We start from the raw sequence: 20,955 nt of genomic DNA, 5'->3' as shown, positions 1-20,955 counted from the left end.
TGCAGATGTATAAATTTAGTGGCTCTACTTCTGAATTTCCAAAATGCAGCGTTTTCTTCATGTACAGCGGAACAGTATGACTGAGACCAGGAGCTCGCAGTGTGGAAATGTGAGTAAACTCTCGGTGCCACAGCCCTGTTGTAGCACCATCACACCAACCTAATTGTAACAGTTTCAAATACTGAGTCATGCTACAAAATTACTAAAGATAAAAAAATATTAAATACATAGTAGCACATTTCAGAAAAAAAATCCTCCAAGGTTTAGCTTGTTAAGTTGTAAAGAAGCCAGTACATATTTGATCCACTCCCTTGGTTTGAATTGTACCATATGCCTTTTAACATATCATGGCTTGTTACAGCAAAAGCCGTGAGCTACTTTACAGAACTATCCAAACAGCCAGATGTAGTACCATTCTGTCATTCAGAATTGAACAGTGCCCTCTACAGTTAGAAAATGTTAGAACAAAATGCAAATAATTAAATCCCAAATCCGTGGCTGTTTTTCTCACAACTCCCTGTTTGAATCACTTCAATCAGATTTCTGCCTCTGCCACAGCACCGAAGCGGCACTAATAAAAGTTATAGATGACTGTGGTGTATCATCTCTCCTCTCTGCAGCCTTTGACACGTTCAACCACACTATCCTCTTCCAATGCCTCCTCTGTGGTGCAGCTCAGTGGGACTGCCTTTTATTTATCTGACTGTAACATCACCCATCTTTGCCCTTACCTCAGCCCATTTGCCATCCTCATCCATGTCTTTGTCACCTGAAAACTCAACTATTCCAATGCTCTCCTGGCTGGCTTCCCATTTTACACCCTCAATAAATTTCAGCTCATCCAAAACTCTGCTGCCCATATCCTTTCCCACACCAAGTCCTGCTTGCCTACTATCCCTGTCCTTGCTGAACTACATTGGCGCCTGGTCCCCTAATGCCTCCAATTTAAAATTCTCATACTTGTGTTTAAATCCCTTCATCGCCTCGTCCCATCGTATCTGCATTGCTTCCTCTACCTCTATAACCACCCCCCCCCCCACTTTGTTTCTCTGACTTTGCCCACTTGTGCTTTCTCATCTCCCTTTGCCCCACCATTGGTGGATTTGCCTTCAACCACCTAGGCCCCTCGCTCTGGAGTTCCCTTCCCAAACATTTCCTACTCTCCACCTCCCTCTTTTCTTTTAAGGCCCTCCTTAAAACCCACCTCTTTGACCAAGCTTTTGGTCACCCTTCCTAATATCTCCTCCTTTGGTTCGACATCCATTTGTTTCTTACTCCTATGCCGTGGGATATTTTTCCTACATTAAAGGCACTAAAGGCAAGTTGCTGTTAAAAGTAACAATCTGAAATAATAAAGAAAAAATGTACAGGAGGTACGTATCTGAAATAGAAAGCTAGGTCGACGTTTCAGGTGTAACACTTCATCAGAACTCCAGCTACACCTGAAACATTAACCTATCTTTTTCTCTCAGTTGCTAGATGATCTACTTTTATTACAGAAGGAACAATATTCCTTTTGATAGCATGGAACTGGTTGACATTGAGTCCTGAACAATAGCTTGGTCACTTTAGATTTTACTAGCCTTTAATTGTTTCTTTCTTTATGCCAAGAATTTAGAACTTTTAGAGGAAGTGACCTTTTCTGCACTTATCAGCAATAAGAAACCACTTCTGAGCAGAACAGAGTTATGAATAGCTGGAACATTGGCAGAAAAGCTAGTGTAGCCACAGAAAAGGTTAACATGGGATACCAAAACATTGCGTAATTCAAATATTTCATGTTGGTCTATTAAGAATGTGTATTGTGCTCAGAGCCACAGTCATTTAACAGTTTCCCAGTAGAAATTAACACCACATTTGCATTGGAGACATTAAATATTAAAACAAAGTGACCTGGTGTTCTAGCTCATTGATATCCCAACAAGCTGAGTTGCAAGATGCAGGTTTGCACCCACAGTTCAACATCAGCTTAGCTAGTCTGTCTGGGGAAGCCATTACAGTCAATCACAGACAAAGAGATCCATTTCCAAATATTGTAAATCCAGAAATTTTGCAACATTTTGCTATATTTGCACATTTAAATTTACTGCAAATGTTTTTCAGAAAAAAAGAACTTGCATTTATATGGCACCTTATCGCATCCTCAGAATGTCCCAAAATGCTTTACAACCAGTAAGTTACTTTTGAAATGCAGTCACTCTTATTATTTAGGCATAAGTGGCAGCCAATTTGCATATAGCAAAGTCCCTCCAAGCAGCAAATAAATGAGCGAACATATCGACTGTTTTTGGTGGTTTTAGCTGAGGGATAAATGTTTTCCATGACACTGGGAGAACTACTTTTCTTCAAATAGTGTTATAAGATCTCTTACACCCACCTGAACCGGCCTTGGTTCAACATCTTATCCAAAAGACAACACCTCCAACATTGCAGCACTCCCTCAGTACTGCACTAAAGTTTCAGCCTAGATTATATACCCACATCTGTAACATGGGCTTGAAGCCACAAATATTTCCCAATATACAGCTGACAGTGGGTTGTTTGCCCATTCCCATGACTGAGTAACATGGCTGCAGGGCACTTTTTAAAGGGCTATTATCACACTTTTGGGTAGACTCAACTCGTAAAAAAGTCAGGGGTGATCAACTCAGCCATTGCTCCATCAGGTTACTGACTGCAACAGGTTTGTGATGAAGATGATCTGCCACATTTATTTTATAGGCAACCTCCCCAGGAAATTTTGATGTTTGGTGCATTTTTCACCATTTTGGAGTAGACTTTCTGGCCCTGAAATTCCATGGGGGTTCTCATGGTCTCCCCCTGTGCCTTCACTGGTGGGCTGACGGAACCCCCAGGGATTCCTGAAAGAGTTTATGCTGTTTCCCTAGGGTTTCCGTTGGTCTACCACCAAAGTTATCACGGGAGACTGGGCGAATCCTTGTGGAATTTCAGGGCCGATACATCTAACTACAGTGCACTTCCTGTCTACGAAACCTTATCTTCTGTTGTCACATTTTGTTACACTTTTGCGTCAACGTTTTTGGTTATAAATTCCTATGTTCAATTTTTAAATTTGGGAGCAGCCTATATAAAGTTGTCATGCTGTCTCCTGCCTTTGGTGACACTATAGCACTAAATGTTGCTTCTCCCCACCCCTCAGCCTGTTCTTCACAGAAATTCATATATTCTAACCAATCTCCACTTCTTTTCCCAAATAGCTGTAAATTTTGCTATTTAACTATAAAGCTATTATATTCCGTCACAAAACATTCCGTCTCAAAATAAATTGAAAACTCCTGTTGGGCTTTCTGAATGGGAAATCCATTTAAAAACTGTCAACATTTACCTGTAGTGTCTGCAATTGGCCGATTTACATGTTAAATATGTCACAGTGACATTCGTTAGAAAAACAAGAAGTTTCATCAAGAATGAACGGTTGTTAATTTTCCCGCAGTCCTGCACACTAACCAATTGCTCAGCACAACGGGTAATGTAATAAAGTATAAATACTTTCTGCCACACACTTCCCCACTTTCTCACATAATTTAGATGGACATTCAGGTAAGTGTATAAACATAACCTCATGATGCATAAACTTGCCTCTCTCCCTCCCAACATCTCATGTAGACAGTCATGAGACTGGGCGCAGTTTCTGTATTCCTAACGTGTACCAACCCTTAAGGATGGTAGTCCTGCAAGCCAATGAATGCATGAGTCTCCGATCATTGGGACAGATAGGAGTGGAAACATGATTGGAGATGGACCAGAAAATAGAGGTGGGCATGGTTAACAATGGCCAAAGTGGCAGAGAGGTCGTGGAGGATGATGAGGGGTAGAGAAATGTGGTCTGACATGCAACGATAGCCGCACCAATGGCTTCAATCATTGTGAATGCACATTTCCTAATCAAACCTATATCTGTATGTCTAAGTCAGGTCTAATTAGTATAATTAGGGTGATATTCGTATTAATGTAATGGAATGTCCTAGGTAGGTTTTTTATACACTCTGTTTTCTCCCCAATTGTTTTGGCAATGCACTACCTACAGCTGGTAAATACTCAAGTTGGCTGATCTCTGAGATTACACATTTCTAACTGTAAAGAGTGTAGTTTATCCAGCCCATGGTACTGACTAAGATGGGGGAAGGCTGTCTGGGTATATAGTGATAACTTTGTGGGAATCAATCAATCAACAGAGGTCAGAATTCATTACTAGCACACCTGCAGGCATCTGTTCAACAAAGAATATCCTCTTTAATGCCAACGTGCTATGTTCAGAAGTTAATTTCGTACCCCTCACCTGCAAAAAGTGCTGGTGAAGGTGTTTGACGCAGCTGCAAAACCCTGCTGAAAGAAGTTACTGGCTCCAAATTCACAACAGAAGCACTAAAAAATCATTACACATGGCTTTTGAAGAAATGATACAGAAGCTATTATACCTATTAAATACATAATAATGTTCGTTAATTAAGGAAACAGGTTATGTTATTGAAGAATCTCACTGCCATTGTGAATATGGACAATCCCAAATGTTGGTGTTATGTATTTTAAAGGAGTCACTGTGCAAGTGCTACCACTAGATGGCACTCAATGATGGCAGTACAAGTAAAACAAACTGGAGTCCATCTCAGGTTTAATGATAAATCTGTGTATCCATCTGTTCAACGGTGTTGCTACCTATTTGTCAGTTGCTCCATCCGATTCTGCCAAAACAAATATCTTTATTGAATCTGAGGGGTAGCTCCGGGCCTCAGTTTAAGTTAATTCTACTGCATGCTGTCTCGTTGCCATAAAACGTTACAGCATTCAGCATTCAGATGGAACAAAGTACACTTCAAATACATCTCTTGCTAGGCTGACTACAATTTGAAGGAAAGTATTTTCAGGGTGGAGTGTCCACCTTTCTTGAAATGTGAATTATGTGGAGATGCGGAAGGCTACCTGCCCAGCTAAAACACAGACTGCCTGCAGAGGTCTGGAGTGGAAACAGTCACAGAGGGAAAGATCTCCCTTCCTAAGGTTAGAGCCAATTAATCCAACAACTACTCACGTAAAAGTGAAGCTGACCTAAATTGGAGTTCAGTTTGCATATTTTGTTATTTTTCATGTTGTGAGGAGCAATAGAGATTAGATAGAATTCCACTGAAAACTGTATTCTGTTCTTTCTTCTTATGCATGTATAATAAAGCAGCTTGTTCAGTTACGATTTACCTCAACGGACTAGTGTGCTGATCAGTCTACCTGCCAGAAGATAGGAGAAATGCATGTCGGGCACATGCAAAGTCATAGTATCTGGTACGCATGAGGGGTTTCATCCCTAGATCTATTAAGGAGGAAAGGTAAACTGCTGATTGTAAGGGACGTAGGGTCCCCTTACAGGAGAGACCGCTGTCACTGAATCCAAGAGAGTATCTAGTCCAGACTCAAAACTCCATGGGGTATGGCGTGTCCATGCTGTGGTCAGTGGGGGGGGGGGGGGGGGTGGGTTGGTGACCTGCGTTCATGTACACATTTTATGGTGAGTTACATTTCTCAGCATTCCTTTTGTGAGGAGCTTCTGGTACCTGCTGACCACAAGGCAAGGGGCTAAACCGATGCTCATCAGTTGTCTAATGATCAACAAGTTGTTATCCTGCTGGGGGACAAAGGAGGTAAGTCAGCATCTTTTTGGGGTCGAAGTGGCTCTAAAATAGTGTCTGCTGAAGGATGTATGGAACCAAGTGAATCCTTTGTAGCAGAATTGGTAATCAAGGGCACTCGATGATTGATCAGCCAGCCTGGCTTACTGATGGAACCTGTCCCACTATGCTTCAAGGCTTAGTGGGTAGGATGGTCCTGATCAGACAAGCGGCAAGATGATAACCAGTGCTTTGTGGTGGTAGGCTGTGTGGCTTTTAGTGGTTACTCTGCAGTAGTACCCCTGTGCAAAATTAGAAGTCTCTGCCAAACCTGTGCCTGAACTCTGTAGACTTGGGTAAGGGGAGTGTGTCTATACAGGGAATGTATACTCTATTATCAAACAAACACAAAATACCTGTGTGGATTTCTTAGTAACTCAATTTGTAGATTTAAACATGGAAATTGGATGCCATGTATATTAGACATCCAGCAGATGGGGGGGTGGGTGCAGAAACAAATGCATTATTTGCTCAGTTACTGATCTGTAATGGAAATAGGACTGCATTCCAGTCTTGGCTAGAGTTACTGCTTCATGAACGGGATCTGTAAGCCGGCAGGTCTCTATCATTTCTATGAAAGTTGCAGAGTATTTGAGTACTTTGTTGGTAGGGTTGACTACATTTTTTGCAACTAAAGTATAGCAGTATTAATGCTGAAGCACAATTTGCACCACTTGCTAGTCTTTCTATAGCCATAGCAGTCTTGAGGAGCACTTTGGCTGCTACCAGGACCTGCTCTAGGCACCTGTGTATCTTGCGGTTGCAGCTGTATAAGTCTTCCTTAGTTGCAAAATGCATGCAGATCAGCTATTCAAGTGGATGAACAACTTACGTGCGGCACTGATAAGCTGGACGTGGGCCTGGGGAGTAGAAGAATGGCTTACAGCATACTGATCAGCTGTTTAGGGGCCCGGCAAGTAAAGTTTAACACTGATGGGGCTGTGGTGTTAGGAGAGGTCGCTGGAGGAAAAGGGCACAGTTGGGGGAATTTAGAGATCATTAAGAGTGCCAGAAAAAGCACCAGAAACAGTCAAAGAGTAGCAGAGAGGAAAGCAACAAACACAAGGGAGAGAGTAATTGATGAGGGGGAGAGACAAGAAAAAAAACACAGTAATAGAGATACTTCTATTGACCTCATAAAAACTAGGGTTGAGGTAGTGCCTGTCCGGGACTTAGTGAGATTGAGAGGAGGTTTGTAGATTTTGTTTGAATATAATTGGGAACCCCTGCCTTAAGTGTTGTGCCCCAGACACCCTAGAACAACAGTCCACTCCTTCACTGCTGTACTGCTACAGGCTAGGGTGGGCTCCACTGCAAAGCTCTTGTAAGGGGTTCCAGCAGTTTGTACCCATTCTTATAAACTGATGCAAACTGTAAAAGGCCTGATTCAGATCAACAAAAGAAAAACAGACTGAACACATTCAAATAAACTCAATTTCATTCAAAGTACTAACAATTTTTTTTTCTGGTGAGACACTGATTTAACTTCTTCGAAAATCTTTATTAGCAACCAGAAAGTTTACAAAACGGATATGTACACAGGCTATTAAAATACATAAGTACAACAGGTATTCGATCCAATATTCTAGACCTCCCACTCCTTTAACTGATCCTGCACTAATGACATTCCCCATTCACTCTGTGTTTAGTTTTTTTTAAAAAAAAGCTTTCCTGAGGAGGCTTTCTCACTTTCTATAATCACTTTCTGGCCTGAAATATTTAACCCAAAAATCAGTTTAACAAAATCAATTTTTTTTAAAAAACATTTCAAAATTGACCACCCAGGGAATGTTTTTCCATAAGGGTAATAACATTTTCTGGAGAAGATCAAAGTCCCCAGAAGCCATAAGAATAATTAATCTGCTTCATCTTATATTTAGCTTTTTTGTACCCTATAAGATTATAAAAATCCCATCCATCCATTTGAAACATCTTTCAGAGTATAAAAGGAAACAAGTCCAAGATATTTGTTTTAAGGCCTCACCCATATCATAAGAGGCTACAGAAACAAATCCTCAACCCCATCGCAAAAGTCAGTTATACTAAATCTTATGCCTTTGCTTAATGCCATTGTAGAATACACGTCTGATCGAAATTTCAGACCGTCAAGCAGACGTTGAATGGGATCGTTACTCCAGTTACCCAGGACTCCATCCCTGAAAGGGCACTGGAGTGGTCCAGCAAACTAAATAAAGCATCTGCAGAGCTTTTAAGATTAAAAAGAAACACGAAGGGGAGATTTCATGGAGTTAACCCTCAGGGAGATTCCTATTACCTTAGCTTTTTTTTGTAAAAGTTGCTAATGGCTCCATTAACAGCATGAAAAGCACAGATAGAGTGATGAATCCAACTGATAAAATACCTCTTGAAGCCAAGCCTCCTTGGGGTATAATGTAAATAAACAAAATCTACCCATCACAAGCAAAGCTGCAAAAACCTGCAGTTTATTAACACACACACATCCATGAGAAAAACACCTCACACACAAGCTTCCGACATATATTGGGTTGGTTTAGAAACTTTATACACACATAAATATACCCTTTAAAAGGCTTACTTTCTGACGAAAATAGCTTCGACAAGGTGAAAGATCAACCTCCAAGGCAATATTTAAATTCCACTGTCCTGGACAGTCCTCTTTGTTTAACATTTTTTCATCCCTTTCTAATGAATCAGACACATTTTAAAATATTAGGCACTAGTTGCAGTCAGACTTCATTACAGCAAACTAGTAAGGGCCAGCAAAGCAGCTCAAGCTGTCAAAGCTGGAGCTCGCTCTGGGCCTACTGTAAATACATAGAGATCCTGCTGATATTACCAAAAAAATTACAAACTTTTTACAACAGATTTTTTTGTAATATAGTTCTGCTATTTTTACAATTGTACAAGCTTTAATGTAATTAAATATGTTGACAACTCCTCTTTAAAACAATTGTGCTCAAGATTTCTGCATTTACTAGCTGCTGGTAACTGAAGGCACAGAAGAGTCCATTAAAATTCTTCCACTCTGAATGTCACTGCCTATCTTTTTCCTTGTGCTGCATTATCCATATATGAAGAGTGAATGAACTCCCAGAGCTGTTTGGCATTGTTGGCATTCCCTATGATTTCTGCTAATTGTTCCTGGGAGATCTTCACCAGTTCAGCAATGCTTCTCACGTGGCTCATCAGTGCCCGGCAGTTTTTAGCATTCACTCCGGGCATTTTCAGCAAAAAGTCCTGTGGACCTGGATTGTATCTGTCCGACTCGGAAATCATTTCAGAATTAGCTGTGACAGCCATGGCAGTGACTGCATCGGGCTGGGAACGGTTTTGTTTCAGCTCCTCAAACAATTCAGCAGCGACATGCGGGGAGGGGCACCAGAGAATACGCAGCTTGGGAAAGTGAAGAGTCAGCAGTGTGAGTTTGGATGTAATGTCATTAATGGAAATATCTTGGTATGCAGATCCTCTGGAATTCAGGGAAAAAGGCTTGTTGGGGTCAAATTCAATCAAAAGCACTGGCTGCTTATAGTACCGCGACATGGTGATGCACTGAGCGTACAGGCGCCCATTGTTCAAAGAGCCGATCAGATCACTCACACTCTTGCGTTCAACACAGATATCGGGAGTCAGAATGTAGTCGCCAACCTCCAAGGTGACTGGCTCAATGTCAATGCCACGCCGATGTATCAGGGAAGGAAGCTCACTGCGGAACTCCCGTATATCCACTATAATACGATGTTGCTCTTTCTTCTGTTCCTGGCCACCTACATAGAGACAAACCAAGCAAAAAGACAGAAGATGAGAGAACCCATCAATTTTGACTTCCACGGCTAATAAAAAAATCTTTAATTGTCTCTGTATATGTGCTTACATTTGCTTCTGTGTAGTTCCTTCAAATTTTATTTAATTTAAAAAAAAACAATTTCATCCTCTTATGACTCAGTATCATTTCCTCGGCTGCGCAGGTTAGCAGAAGAAATCAGGCAATGTTCTCCCAGGTTTCTGCGAGTGTAGTTCTTGTCTGGCTGATGGGTGGTACATAAAAGTGGCACAGCCCTACATTTTTCTCTCCCTCCCACTGAAGCACATGACATCTCCCTCAATAGCATGATCAAGATTAGGAATTTGCCATTTGACAACAAACCTGCCCCCTGACAACTGTATGGCACAACAAACTGGGGCACGAATGTTCTATGGCACTGGGCCATCCTAGCGCAGTAAAACTATCCCACATGGAACACAGTTCTCCATGGACTACAAAAGACCAATAAGAGGGGCAGAGTCCTATTTATGAAATAGGGTTCTAAGCATAGTGTTCGAATAACTGCTCATGGCCTGGTAAGGCACTAAACTGTCACCAAATTGTGACATTATAAAAAATGTCCAAGAGGCACATTCCATTACTGCTTATAAAAGTATGGATAATATTTTTTTAATCATTAATTCCCAGGATATGCACGTAGCTGACAAGGCTGGCATTTATTGTCGATCCCTAGGTGCCGTTGAGAAAGCGGTGGTGGATCTTCTTGAACAGCTGCAGTCTGTGATGAAGATGCTCCTACAATACTGTTAGGTAGGGAATTCCAGGATTTTGACCCAGCGATGATGAAGGATTGGCGGTGTGTCCAAGTCAGGGTGACCCCCAGGATATTGATGGAGGGGGAATTTGGTGATGGTAATGCCACTGAATGTCATGGGGAGGTGATTAGTCTCTCTCTTGTTGGAGATGGCCATTGCCTGGCACTTGCATGGTGTGAATGTTACTTGCCACTTATCAGCCCGAGCCTGGATGTTGTCCAGGTCTTGCTGCATGCGGGAACGGACTGTTCATGATCTGAGGAATTGCAAATGGAGCTGAACACTGCATTCATCAGCTTCTGACCTTATGATGGAGGGAATTATCCAGATTACTATACTTCAGATAATTCAGGTCCTGAAAAAAGGAAATAAAAATCTTGCCCAGTTTACACAAACCTGCTTTACGTGTGTCTGTAGTAGCAGTCGGTGGAGTAACATCTCGGACAAGATCTAGGTTGGAGTCATCTCTTCCCTCTCTCTCCTCAGGGATAACCATTACTGCCTTCTCCCTAAAAGTTTATAGGGTAGAAATTAGTAACAGTTAAGAATAATTCTCATTAAATAAAAAAGAGTCCTTATTCATTAATGTAAGGACATTTTAAAAATCAATTGCATTAGTCACTTAGAACCTGGACAGATTCAACAAATAGCATTTACTTGAAGTTAACAGTAGAACGGTGAAGAATCTAAGGTTCCATCGAGAGGGGCTTTAAAAAAAAATCAGCAAAAATTCTAGATATAGTAAGTGTAAATCATCGAGAAAAATAAATATGATGAAAGGAATTTCGAACAAAGATTATTTATAGTTTCCAATAAAGGCTTATGGAAAGCCTGCAAGAAAATACATTGAAGGGTTCATCTGATATATGTAGGGTGAGAGAGCGACAGGAAACCTGGAAAGCTGAGAGAGCAGCCTTATTTCTTGTTGCAGGGAGTGAAGGCACAGGGAATGGGAATAGCTTTCAGATTTTTATTAGAAAATCATGTAATGTTGCTGAATTTGACTATTCACTTTCTCCGGGAGCTGCTGGTGAGGGATGCTGATTTTTTTAACCAAATTAACTGAGTGATTTTCTCTGTCAATTTTTCATTTTCATTTGTTTTTTTTGCAATTAAATGAAATGGGCTGAATAGTTTAATGAAAGCTAGATTAGAGTCATTTGCACAAAAACAAGGGCAAATCAGTAATCGCCACTGTTTAATTAATTTAATTTTACAAAGTGTTTTGTTCAAACCATCGACTCTATTGAAGCTACATTTCTGTTCATTTACCTTATCAATTGCTCAAAGGCTGTCTTCTCTTTTCTCAGATTCGTCAGGTATCGCTGCTCTTCAGTAGAGCCTCCATATATTAGGAAATAAACCCTGAAAGAAAGAAATTAAATGGAACATCAGCCTATCATGCACCACATGTGTTTAATGATTCATGTTGAAACATGTACACAACTGCTGCTTAGGTTACGAAAAAGGCGGAATATTTAAGGTAATTTGGCTTGTAGCTCCCTTTGACTCAGCTGTGTTACTCCCATTATAAGTGCTTGGATTGCCTCATTAACTTTGTGCAAAATTGAAGTGATGATACTGATTGGAAATAAAATTGATCACCAAGCTGTTGGAAAGAAAAACATTTTCAAATTTATTCACAAGAATGAATGTGAGAGAGGCATACGTAGGAATTCTAAAAAGCTACACAATTACATAGAATTTACAGCACAGAAACAGGCCATTCAGCTCAACTGATCTATGCCAATGTTTATGCTCCATACGAGCCTCCTCCCACCCTATTTCATCTAACCCTATCTGATATCCTTCTATTCCTTTCTCCTCCATGTATTTATCTAACTTCCCCTTTAAGGCATTTATGCTATTCGCCTCAACTACTTGTGGTAGCATGTTCCACATTCTAATCACTCTCTGGGTAAAGGAATGTTCAGCATTAGGAACATAAGACTGTTCAGAAAGTACAGAACAATGAAAACTGTCCACAAAAAACACTGAACAAGATGACAACAGGTCTGAGTTAAGTGGGGGGCAGGTGCCAAATAGTTAGTTCCAAGTTAGGCTTTTTAAAAAAAAACCCTACTTCACTTTTTGCCCATGCTAGATTATTTCAGCATAAGCCATAAACCAATTAGATGAACCAGAGATATAGAAATTAAGAAATCAATCCAGATCACTAGTATCCGTAAGATTGGCGCACTTGATTAGATTCAGGTGGAGAACAGTAGGAAATAATTTTGATCTGCAGTTACAAATGATATGCAGAATCTATGGAACTCATCCTGTGGCACCGAGAAATTTATGTTCCTTATTAAACCTTTAAGTTTTCCAAGTATATTGAATGAATGCAGTGAGCTGCTACAGTAGTAATGTCCTGATTATTTATTGCTGGGGCTGAACTACCACTAGCACAATTTATCTACAAAAACCCCACATCTCAGACTCTGTGTTTTCTGACAGTTACAAATGAACACGGTACTGCTGCAGAGCAAATAATGCCCTAGCCAATCTGAAGATTCCTTATTCACTTTAACACGGCTTCCAGGCAATTTGACTCCTACATTTATTTTCCTGAAGGATAATAAATATGTTTAAGAGTTGGGCGGCAATGAAGATGATTCGAGGCGTGAGATGCTGCTCCTCATTTCTTGAGTCCCAGGTGAAAATTCATGCTAGTTATGGTGAACAGACACTGATGGTTGCTAAAGGCCATAATGAAAATGTAAAGTTTGCTACACAAAGGCAGTCTAGTGGCAGTGTCCTGATGTTCCAACATATTGCTGGATGGAACACAGGGCAGTGATTTGGCAGGGGAGGTGGAAAAAAGAATTAGAAACATAGGGGTAAATATTAACAGGGAGCCGGGAAGAGGGCAGGGAATTCCTGACAGGAGACTTGGAAATATAGCTTTCCCAGAAGTCCTTACGATTTTGATGTAAGGACGTCTTTCAATTTCTTTCTGTAGGTTTCCCACCCGACAGATTGACAGACTGGCTGTCAGTCAGATGGGAGAACAGCCAGGGAGTGGATGCCAGCAGGGGGGTCAGAGATCATTGGTGGGGGGGGGTCAGAGATCGTCGCCCACATTCTGAGAACAAATAGAAAAGATAAAACACTTGCTTAAAAAGCCTTAAGATTAGGCCTGAATTACCTAAGAGGCTTTCCAGGCCTGCTTGCCTTGTAAATCTCAAGCTGGCGAACGAACGTCAATTCTGCATCGTACAGTACAACATAACGGGGCTCGATTTCATGCAGTACACGTGTCAGACTATATGGATCACTGTAGCCCTGTAATGGATGGATGACAATGAGTGGCTCCTTCAGGATTCCGTAGCAGGCATCTGTTGGCAGATTCAGTAGCAAACCCTCAGATTCAGTTTCCTCAGTGCTGGCTTCCAGGCTAACACTTTCTTCAAAATCAACTTCTTCCTTCTTTTCCTTTATCTTCTTAGAACCGTCATCATTTTCTCTTCCTACCATTTGGGTCAATGTCAGCTCTGGTTTCTTCCTGTTTTTTGCATTTTTAACAGCCTCTGTTTTGGCTTTCTTCAGTTTGGGCCCAGTGTCAGATTTCAGTCTCGCCTTGGATTTGCCAGACTTCCTGTCTTTTATGCAGGTTGTCCACACATCCTCTGCCTTCTCATTCTTCCCAAAGGTTTTACTGTACAGCCTCATTAACAAGTCTTCCGCTCCATCGGTGATGTACTCCTTCAGCTGAGCACAGGTTCGATCATCACTGGCACAGATCAGCACATGACCTACAGGCAGCAAGAGAAAATGCTTCTGCAATCACTTATCTCATCCATTATCAAATACTTACAAACAATATCATACCAATTATGTGTGTGTATATGTGTTTACTTCAGAGGGAAGTGTTTGGAGATGGTTTGCAGTGCACTGTTCTGTGGGCAGAAGTTACTATTCCAAAGCTGTTCACCTTCAGACAACACAAACATCGTGCAAACTAGCAGTGAGATTACTGACACCTTTAAAACAACACAATTCAATTACCAGTTCAAAACTTTCCGAGTTCAAGCCCGGTGATGCAAATAATGCCTATGACTTTAGCTGTTACATATTAAGAACATTAAAAAAAGTCAAGGATGAGAAAATGCTATTTGGTCCATCAGAGTTTGCCCTTTTGTGCATTAACTTTCCCATCATGGAATCTAATCAAATGTTGAATAACCTCAATGTTTTTGCCTGTTTGCTTTCTAGATAATTCCAAATATTTACCATTCTAAGTTTTCCTGATATCTGTTCTAATTTCACATTTCATTAGTTTTCATTTGTACTCAGTCCTGCTGTTTTACTATCCTTTTGAACTACATCTGGGTTTACAATATCTAGGCTATTTAATATTTTACATACTCTTATGATGCAATATCCCCTTAACTGCCTTCATTCTAAACTGTAAAGCTTAAGCTTCTCTAAGCAGTTAAAAGATACTGAGATGGAGGGCATTGTACGTTTTAATGGAAGAATGAGGCAGATGAGCCAAATGGCCACCCTCACCTGTATTTATCTCATCTTATTTTTGTACTCTTTCCTCACAGCTCACCCCCTTTAAATTGATGATCAATCCTGTTGCTCTTCTCTACCGTTTCTAAAGCAAATATATTGTTTGGTGGCGTGGGGACCAAACTGAACACAGTATTTCAAGTGCGGCCTGAGCAGTGAAGTTTTAACAGATCTTCTGTCAACTTATACTCTACTGCTCAGGCTATATATGCTTGCATTTTATCACTTTTTTAAATTGCTTTGCCACATTATTGAGAGATTATAAATCATAGAATCATACAACACAAAAAGAGGCCATTCGGCCCATCGTGCCTGTGCCGGCTCTTTGAAAGAGCACTCTAATTAGCTCTTTCCCCATAACTCTGCAATTTTTTCCCCCTTCAAGTATTTATCCAATTCCCCTTTGAAAGTTATTATTGAATCTGCTTCCACTACTCTTTCAGACAGTGCATTCCAGATCATAATAACTTGCTGCCTAAAAAAATTTCTCCTCATCTCACCTCTGGCTCTTTTGCCAATTACCTTAAATCTGAGTCTTCTGGTTACCGACCCTTCTGCCAGTGAAAACAGTTTCTCCTTATTTACTCTATCAAAACCCTACATGATTTTGAACACCTCTATTAAATCTCCCCTTAACCTTCTCTGCTCTAAGGAGAACAATCCCAGTTTCTCTAGTCTCTCCATGTAACTGAAGTCCCTCATCCCTGGTACCATTCTAGTAAATCTCCTCTGCACCCTCTCCAAGGTTTTGACATCCTTCCTAAAGCTTTTAAACTCCTTTAAATATCTAAGCTTTACCAATCCTACTAACATGGATTGTCCAGGTTCATAATATAATGGCTTCAGTGGTCAGCTACCTAATTTGATCCAATTAGGTCCACCTCAGTGTGGGAGGATGGAGTGTGCCCGTTTATACAGCAAATATCATTGGTATTATTCATATTCCAGCAGCAGGTTCTAAAAAACTGCATGAATCTCATTTGCAATAAAGAAGTGAAATATTTTTTATATAAATTTGTACCCGACTCATAAATCATTTCATACTTTTGAACAAAACCAATTTTCGTCCAAATTTCAAGTACAATTTCTCTGCGTGTCCCAGTCCCAGCTGTCCCATAAAACCTTTAAAAAGCTGTAAAACATTTGATGCAGAAGTCTGCACCATCTGGAATTGCCATTCTCACAGGATTCCTACAATCACTGCCAATACATACATTCTGGAATTAGGAAAATGGAAAGGAAGTGTTCAATTCTTCCAGCTGTTCAGACAGCTCACCTGAGTCTGTCAGTGCTTCATCTGGCTCATTTTCCCTTTTGATCTCTGTTAGCACGTCACTCAATGCTTCCCACTTTGGGTTCTTCTCCAGGATGAGCTCCTTCATTCCCTCTAAACAAAGTAAAACACAAACATAATGGTTCACTCAAGTCATCATTCTGTCTTTTACTCTGAAGGTATTGGTTGTTTTTGGAAGATATGAAATCCCCCTTTTCTCTGACTGTTGGGCTATACACCTACAGCAGGCAAGGCAACAGGTGGGTGACCTGCTTCTGTTTTTTTTTCTTTATTCATTCATGGGATGTGGGCGTCCCTGGCGAGGCCAGCATTTATTGCCCATCCCTAATTGCCCTTGAGAAGGTGGTGGTGAGCCGCCTTCTTGAACCACTGCAGTCCGTGTGGTGAAGGTTCTCCCACAGTGCTGTTAGGAAGGGAGTTCCAGGATTTTGACCCAGCGACGATGAAGGAACGGTGATATATTTCCAAGTCGGGATGGTGTGTGATTTGGAGGGGAACGTGCAGGTGGTATTGTTCCCACGTGTCTGCTGCCCTTGTCCTTCTAGGTGGTAGAGGTCGCGGGTTTGGGAGGTGCTGTTGAAGAAGCCTTGGCGAGTTGCTGCAGTGCATCCTGTGGATGGTACACACTGCAGCCACAGTGCGCCGGTAGTGAAGGGAGTGAATGTTTAGGGTGGTGGATGGGATGCCAATCAAGCGGGCTGCTTTGTCCTGGATGGTGTCGAGCTTCTTTGACAATATTGCTCTTCAGCTGACCGCTAGGAGTCATGTAACAGTGTTCTTTTGATGGCTTGTGGTCTGATTTCCCCTCTCCCTCTGTATGGAGGTACCTGGCCTTCACTTGGCATCACCTCATTGCAGCACTGGAGGTTAGGGAAATTCAACCTGTACCTCTGTGCCCCAACTAATGTATGTTGGTACTTCCAGCACATTGCACTGCCCTCTGCCCTTTATTATTTCAAAACTGCTGAAGAAATAATCCAGGATAAAATACTACAAGGCTTGTGTCCTTGAATGCTCCTTGTAAAAATGAATCCAGTCAGGCATTTTTAAATCACTTCTTTGAAAGCGATAAAAGATTTACTTTTTTTTGTTGTGGTTTTCCTCATACTTTGAGTGAATAACACAAATAAGGGGCAATGTCCACTGGAGAAAATCAGTGGGACTCTCTTCAGACATTTTATAGGGCTGGATTCTCTTCTGCTGTCTGCCTGAAATCAGGTAGATAGTGGTACAGGATAATGGAAAGTTAGGTGGTGAGGCCTACTGTTGCCTCACCGTCTGACCTTTATTTCCCTTCCCCTGCCCACTGCATGCAAATTGTGGGTGAGTGGGAGCCGGGTCTCCAGCCACTTTCCCTCTCATCGGCCCATGTTACTGCTGCTTCCCCAGGCTGCAGCGGCCTGCCCTCCTTCCATTCTGGCCCCCACTTATCTTGTTTTTCCTATATGGAACACATACTCTCCCCACGGAGAGGCATCCCAACTACCTAATGTCCAGAGAGCTTAAGTGCAAGTTGGCAGAGCACAGGGGTACTGAAGTTTAGTCAGCTAAAAGTGCGCAGTCTATTAACACAGAGCAGTGGTTAGCTTCCCACTACTTGACCAGTCAGGTGCACCCTATCCATTGGGCACTGACTTGCCCTAATGAATAGGGTGGGCCTGACTAGACAAGGTGAACTGCAGCAGAGTGGGAAAGAATTCGAAACCCGTGACCAGTCTGTCCTTCCAGATTCTGTAAGTGAGCCTGGCTGGCGGGTCAATCATCAGACAGGTACTGCACACCTGCCTAGCTTAGGTATCAATTACCGAATCTGCTGAATGTTCATTGCCAGGTGAAGCCACCTTGACCCCAAAGGGACCCTGCTTAAACCTCTCCCTCCTCTCCAAGAGGGTAGTCACTAGTTGGTCATTAGACAATCACCAAGCACAGGTTTGAGCCTTTGCTAGATAGACTGCAGGCACAAGGAGCTCCTCACGTGCAGAATGGTGGGTGGCATGACGAACCATAAAATGTGTTTGTGCACTGCCACCACTCTCCTGACCACAGCACGATGAAGGATGTCGACAGAATACAGAATGAAGAACCCACTGGGAATCAGGATTTCTGTAACCAAAAAGTAATCCTGGAAACATACGAATGTTTTCCACAGCAAGCAGCCAAAAGAGCCTCCAATTCATTTGAGGCCTTCAAGGCAGCAGTGACGTCAATTATATACACACCTGTCTTGTCCGTTTCTTTTGGTTCAGTCTTTACATTTCTTGAGTTTTTAAGTTTCGCCTCAGGACGCTTGTAAACTCTGGCTCGAGCATTCACAAACATCGTATTACTGGCATCCAGGAACAACCATCCTGTCAGCACAAAGCAATAGAAAGTGAATATTCACAAATTACCAGAGCTTTATGGCATCAAATGGGTCAATGTTTCGTTAATCAGACAAGGACACAGTATTGAACCAGATTTAAGTCATGTGTATCTTGAGGGAACATTTTATTTTACCAAGTTCAGCTTTATGATCTCTTTTTTCACAGCTCTCGATGTTTTTATTAAATAAATTTTAAAATGCTGATGTCTACAAAACTGCCTCAAAACACTTGACAAGACTTTAAAATATAACTTAACAAAAAGCGAGATAGACGATCAGTCTGCCAGCACCATGGTAATCCCGTTATTACAGCTGCAAATTCCCATCACAACTGCGGCAGCTGGGAGGGGGAGGGGAGTATGAGGAGTTATTTCTGATCCGATTTTTCAGATATCTCCCATCATCCACCCTCCACAAACTGACTTGTCCAAAATGCATTAGTGAACCAGTTGGGTTTGTACGACAAAACAACATGGCCACTTTTACTGTTACCAGTTTTTTATTTCCAGATTTTTGTTTAAACCGAATTCAAATTCTCAAACTGCCGTAGTAGGATTTAAAACTCATATTCTGGATTACTAATCCAGGCCTATGGATTACTGGTCCAGTAACATAACTACGACACTACTGTACCAGATCCAAATTTGTTTGACAGTTAAAGCCTAAGGGCTCAATTTTGAAATGGTGGCGGGTTGGCAGCCGAGCGGTGAAGGTGCGCATGGCAAACCCGCATAAACAAAACTTACCGTTTCCGACATGATCGCATCGTAATTGATGATGATTAACGTGCTCCCCAGGTTTTGCACCCGGCAGCCAGCCTGACCGACAGACTGGCTGTCGTCAGGAGCTGCAATGCGAGGGGCGGGAGAGATAGAGAGAGGCGGTGCTGGAACGGAAGATTGGGATGGGGGGTGGGGGGTGGGGGAGATCGAGGGATGGAGAGGGAGACATAGACATCGGAGCAGGGTGGAAAGGTAGGTTGATTTTGTGTTTTAACGTTGTGCAATGGTTTTTGATGTACTTTATTTCATTCCTTTTTCCCTGATCCGGCCCTTCGTGAATCAGAAGGTGTGGGCAAGCCACTCAGGTAAGTTAAAAATCATTCTAAGTACGTAATCTGTCACAAGTGCCTTAAGTACCTCAAGTAACATAGAAACATGTACCTCAATGAGGTACATTTGGCTCTTTAACTACCACCCTGCCGGCTTTAACTGCCGGCAGGACTTCCGGATTCGGGATGCCCACGCACACACAGGTGCGTCCGTGGGGAACTCGGAAGTTGGCGGATTGGAGCCAGCTTCCGAACCCGAACGGGATTTCCCTGATTTTTGGAGCCCCCAACGCACCTTCAATTTCCCCATAAAATTGAGCCCTAAGTTTAAGTCTTGTGTAGTATTATTCTGCTGCCTTTCAAAGTCAAAGAAAACTGCACAAGGGCACACGATAAAGCTAGTAAAGTGAAACAATGTGAAGAGAGTTTCCTGTTCGTTCCTGGGCATGCTAGATATCTGGCCAAGTGAAACCACTGTTTGGTACAAATGGGGCAAAAGCATACCTACAGAAGCAGTCAATGATGCTGAACCCCTCCAAAGTATGGAGTAAAACAACTTTCATTTATATAGCTCCTTTAACATAGACAAATGTCCCAAAGTGCTTCACAGAGGTGCAATAAAAAAAAGCTTAAAAAAACCCCAAAAACATTAGTGATATCCTCAGTCTTAGGCAAGATTGGGTACTAAATATTCCTGGATACAAGGTGTTCAGGAAAGATAGGGAAGAAAGGGGGGGGGGTGGCAGTATTGCAGTGCTGGAGAGAGAGGATGTCCTGGGTGGGGTGTGGGGGGGGGTCCAAGGACAGAATCTATTTGGTTAGAGTTAAGAAACAATAGAGGTGCCATTAGACTGCTGGGTGTATTCTATAGGCCACCAACTAGTGGGGAGGAAATAGAGGATCAAATTTGCAGGGAAATTACAGAGATGTGCAAGAGCCATAGAGTAGTGATAATGGGGGAATTCCTAATATAGACTGGGATAGTAATAGTGTAAGGGGCAAAGAGGGGGAGGAATTTTTGAAGTGTGTTCAGGAGAACTTTCTTGATCAGTATGTTTCTGGCCCAACGAGGAAGGAGGCATTACTGGATCTGGTTCTGGGGAATGAGGTGGGTCAAGTGGAGCAAGTGTCAGTGGGGGAACATTTAGGGCACAGCGATCATAGTATCATAAGGTTTAGATTAACTATGGAAAAGGACGAGGACCATTCTGAAGTAAAAGTACCTAATTGGAGGAGGGCCAATTTCAGTGGGATGAGAATGGATCTGGCCCGGGTAAATTGGAATCAAAGATTGGCAGGTAAAACTGTAACTGAACAACGGGCAGCCTTTAAGGAGGAGATGCTTCAGGTACAATATACAGTACATTACCACGAGGGAGAAAGGTAGGGCAACTAAACCTAGAGCTCCCTGAATGACAAAAGAGATAGAGTCAGATGAAGCAGAAAAAAGGGGCATATGACAGATGTCAGGTTGATAATACAAATG

The 20,955-nt window shown here is 41.9% G+C and overlaps 1 protein-coding gene across 1 annotated transcript in view; it reads right to left on the bottom strand.

The window, feature by feature from the left end:
* Nucleotides 1-7,158: 7,158 nt before the first annotated feature.
* ercc4 (excision repair cross-complementation group 4) overlaps nucleotides 7,159-20,955 on the bottom strand; it is a 28,840-nt gene continuing 15,043 nt past the window's right edge. Inside the window, exons 6-11 of the mRNA XM_068003260.1 lie at nucleotides 18,276-18,404; nucleotides 16,039-16,149; nucleotides 13,393-13,999; nucleotides 11,514-11,606; nucleotides 10,638-10,750; nucleotides 7,159-9,427 (exon numbers count right to left, since the gene is read on the bottom strand). Coding sequence (XP_067859361.1) covers nucleotides 8,700-9,427; nucleotides 10,638-10,750; nucleotides 11,514-11,606; nucleotides 13,393-13,999; nucleotides 16,039-16,149; nucleotides 18,276-18,404 — 1,781 coding nt within the window. The 3' untranslated portion in view covers nucleotides 7,159-8,699. The remainder of the gene's footprint in view (nucleotides 9,428-10,637; nucleotides 10,751-11,513; nucleotides 11,607-13,392; nucleotides 14,000-16,038; nucleotides 16,150-18,275; nucleotides 18,405-20,955) is intronic.

This window comes from Heptranchias perlo, chromosome 22 (genome assembly GCF_035084215.1).
Source record: "Heptranchias perlo isolate sHepPer1 chromosome 22, sHepPer1.hap1, whole genome shotgun sequence".
Taxonomy (NCBI): domain Eukaryota; kingdom Metazoa; phylum Chordata; class Chondrichthyes; order Hexanchiformes; family Hexanchidae; genus Heptranchias; species Heptranchias perlo.
The sequence above is the reverse complement of the archived record's forward strand: the minus strand, read 5'-3'. Positions and strand labels throughout refer to the sequence as shown.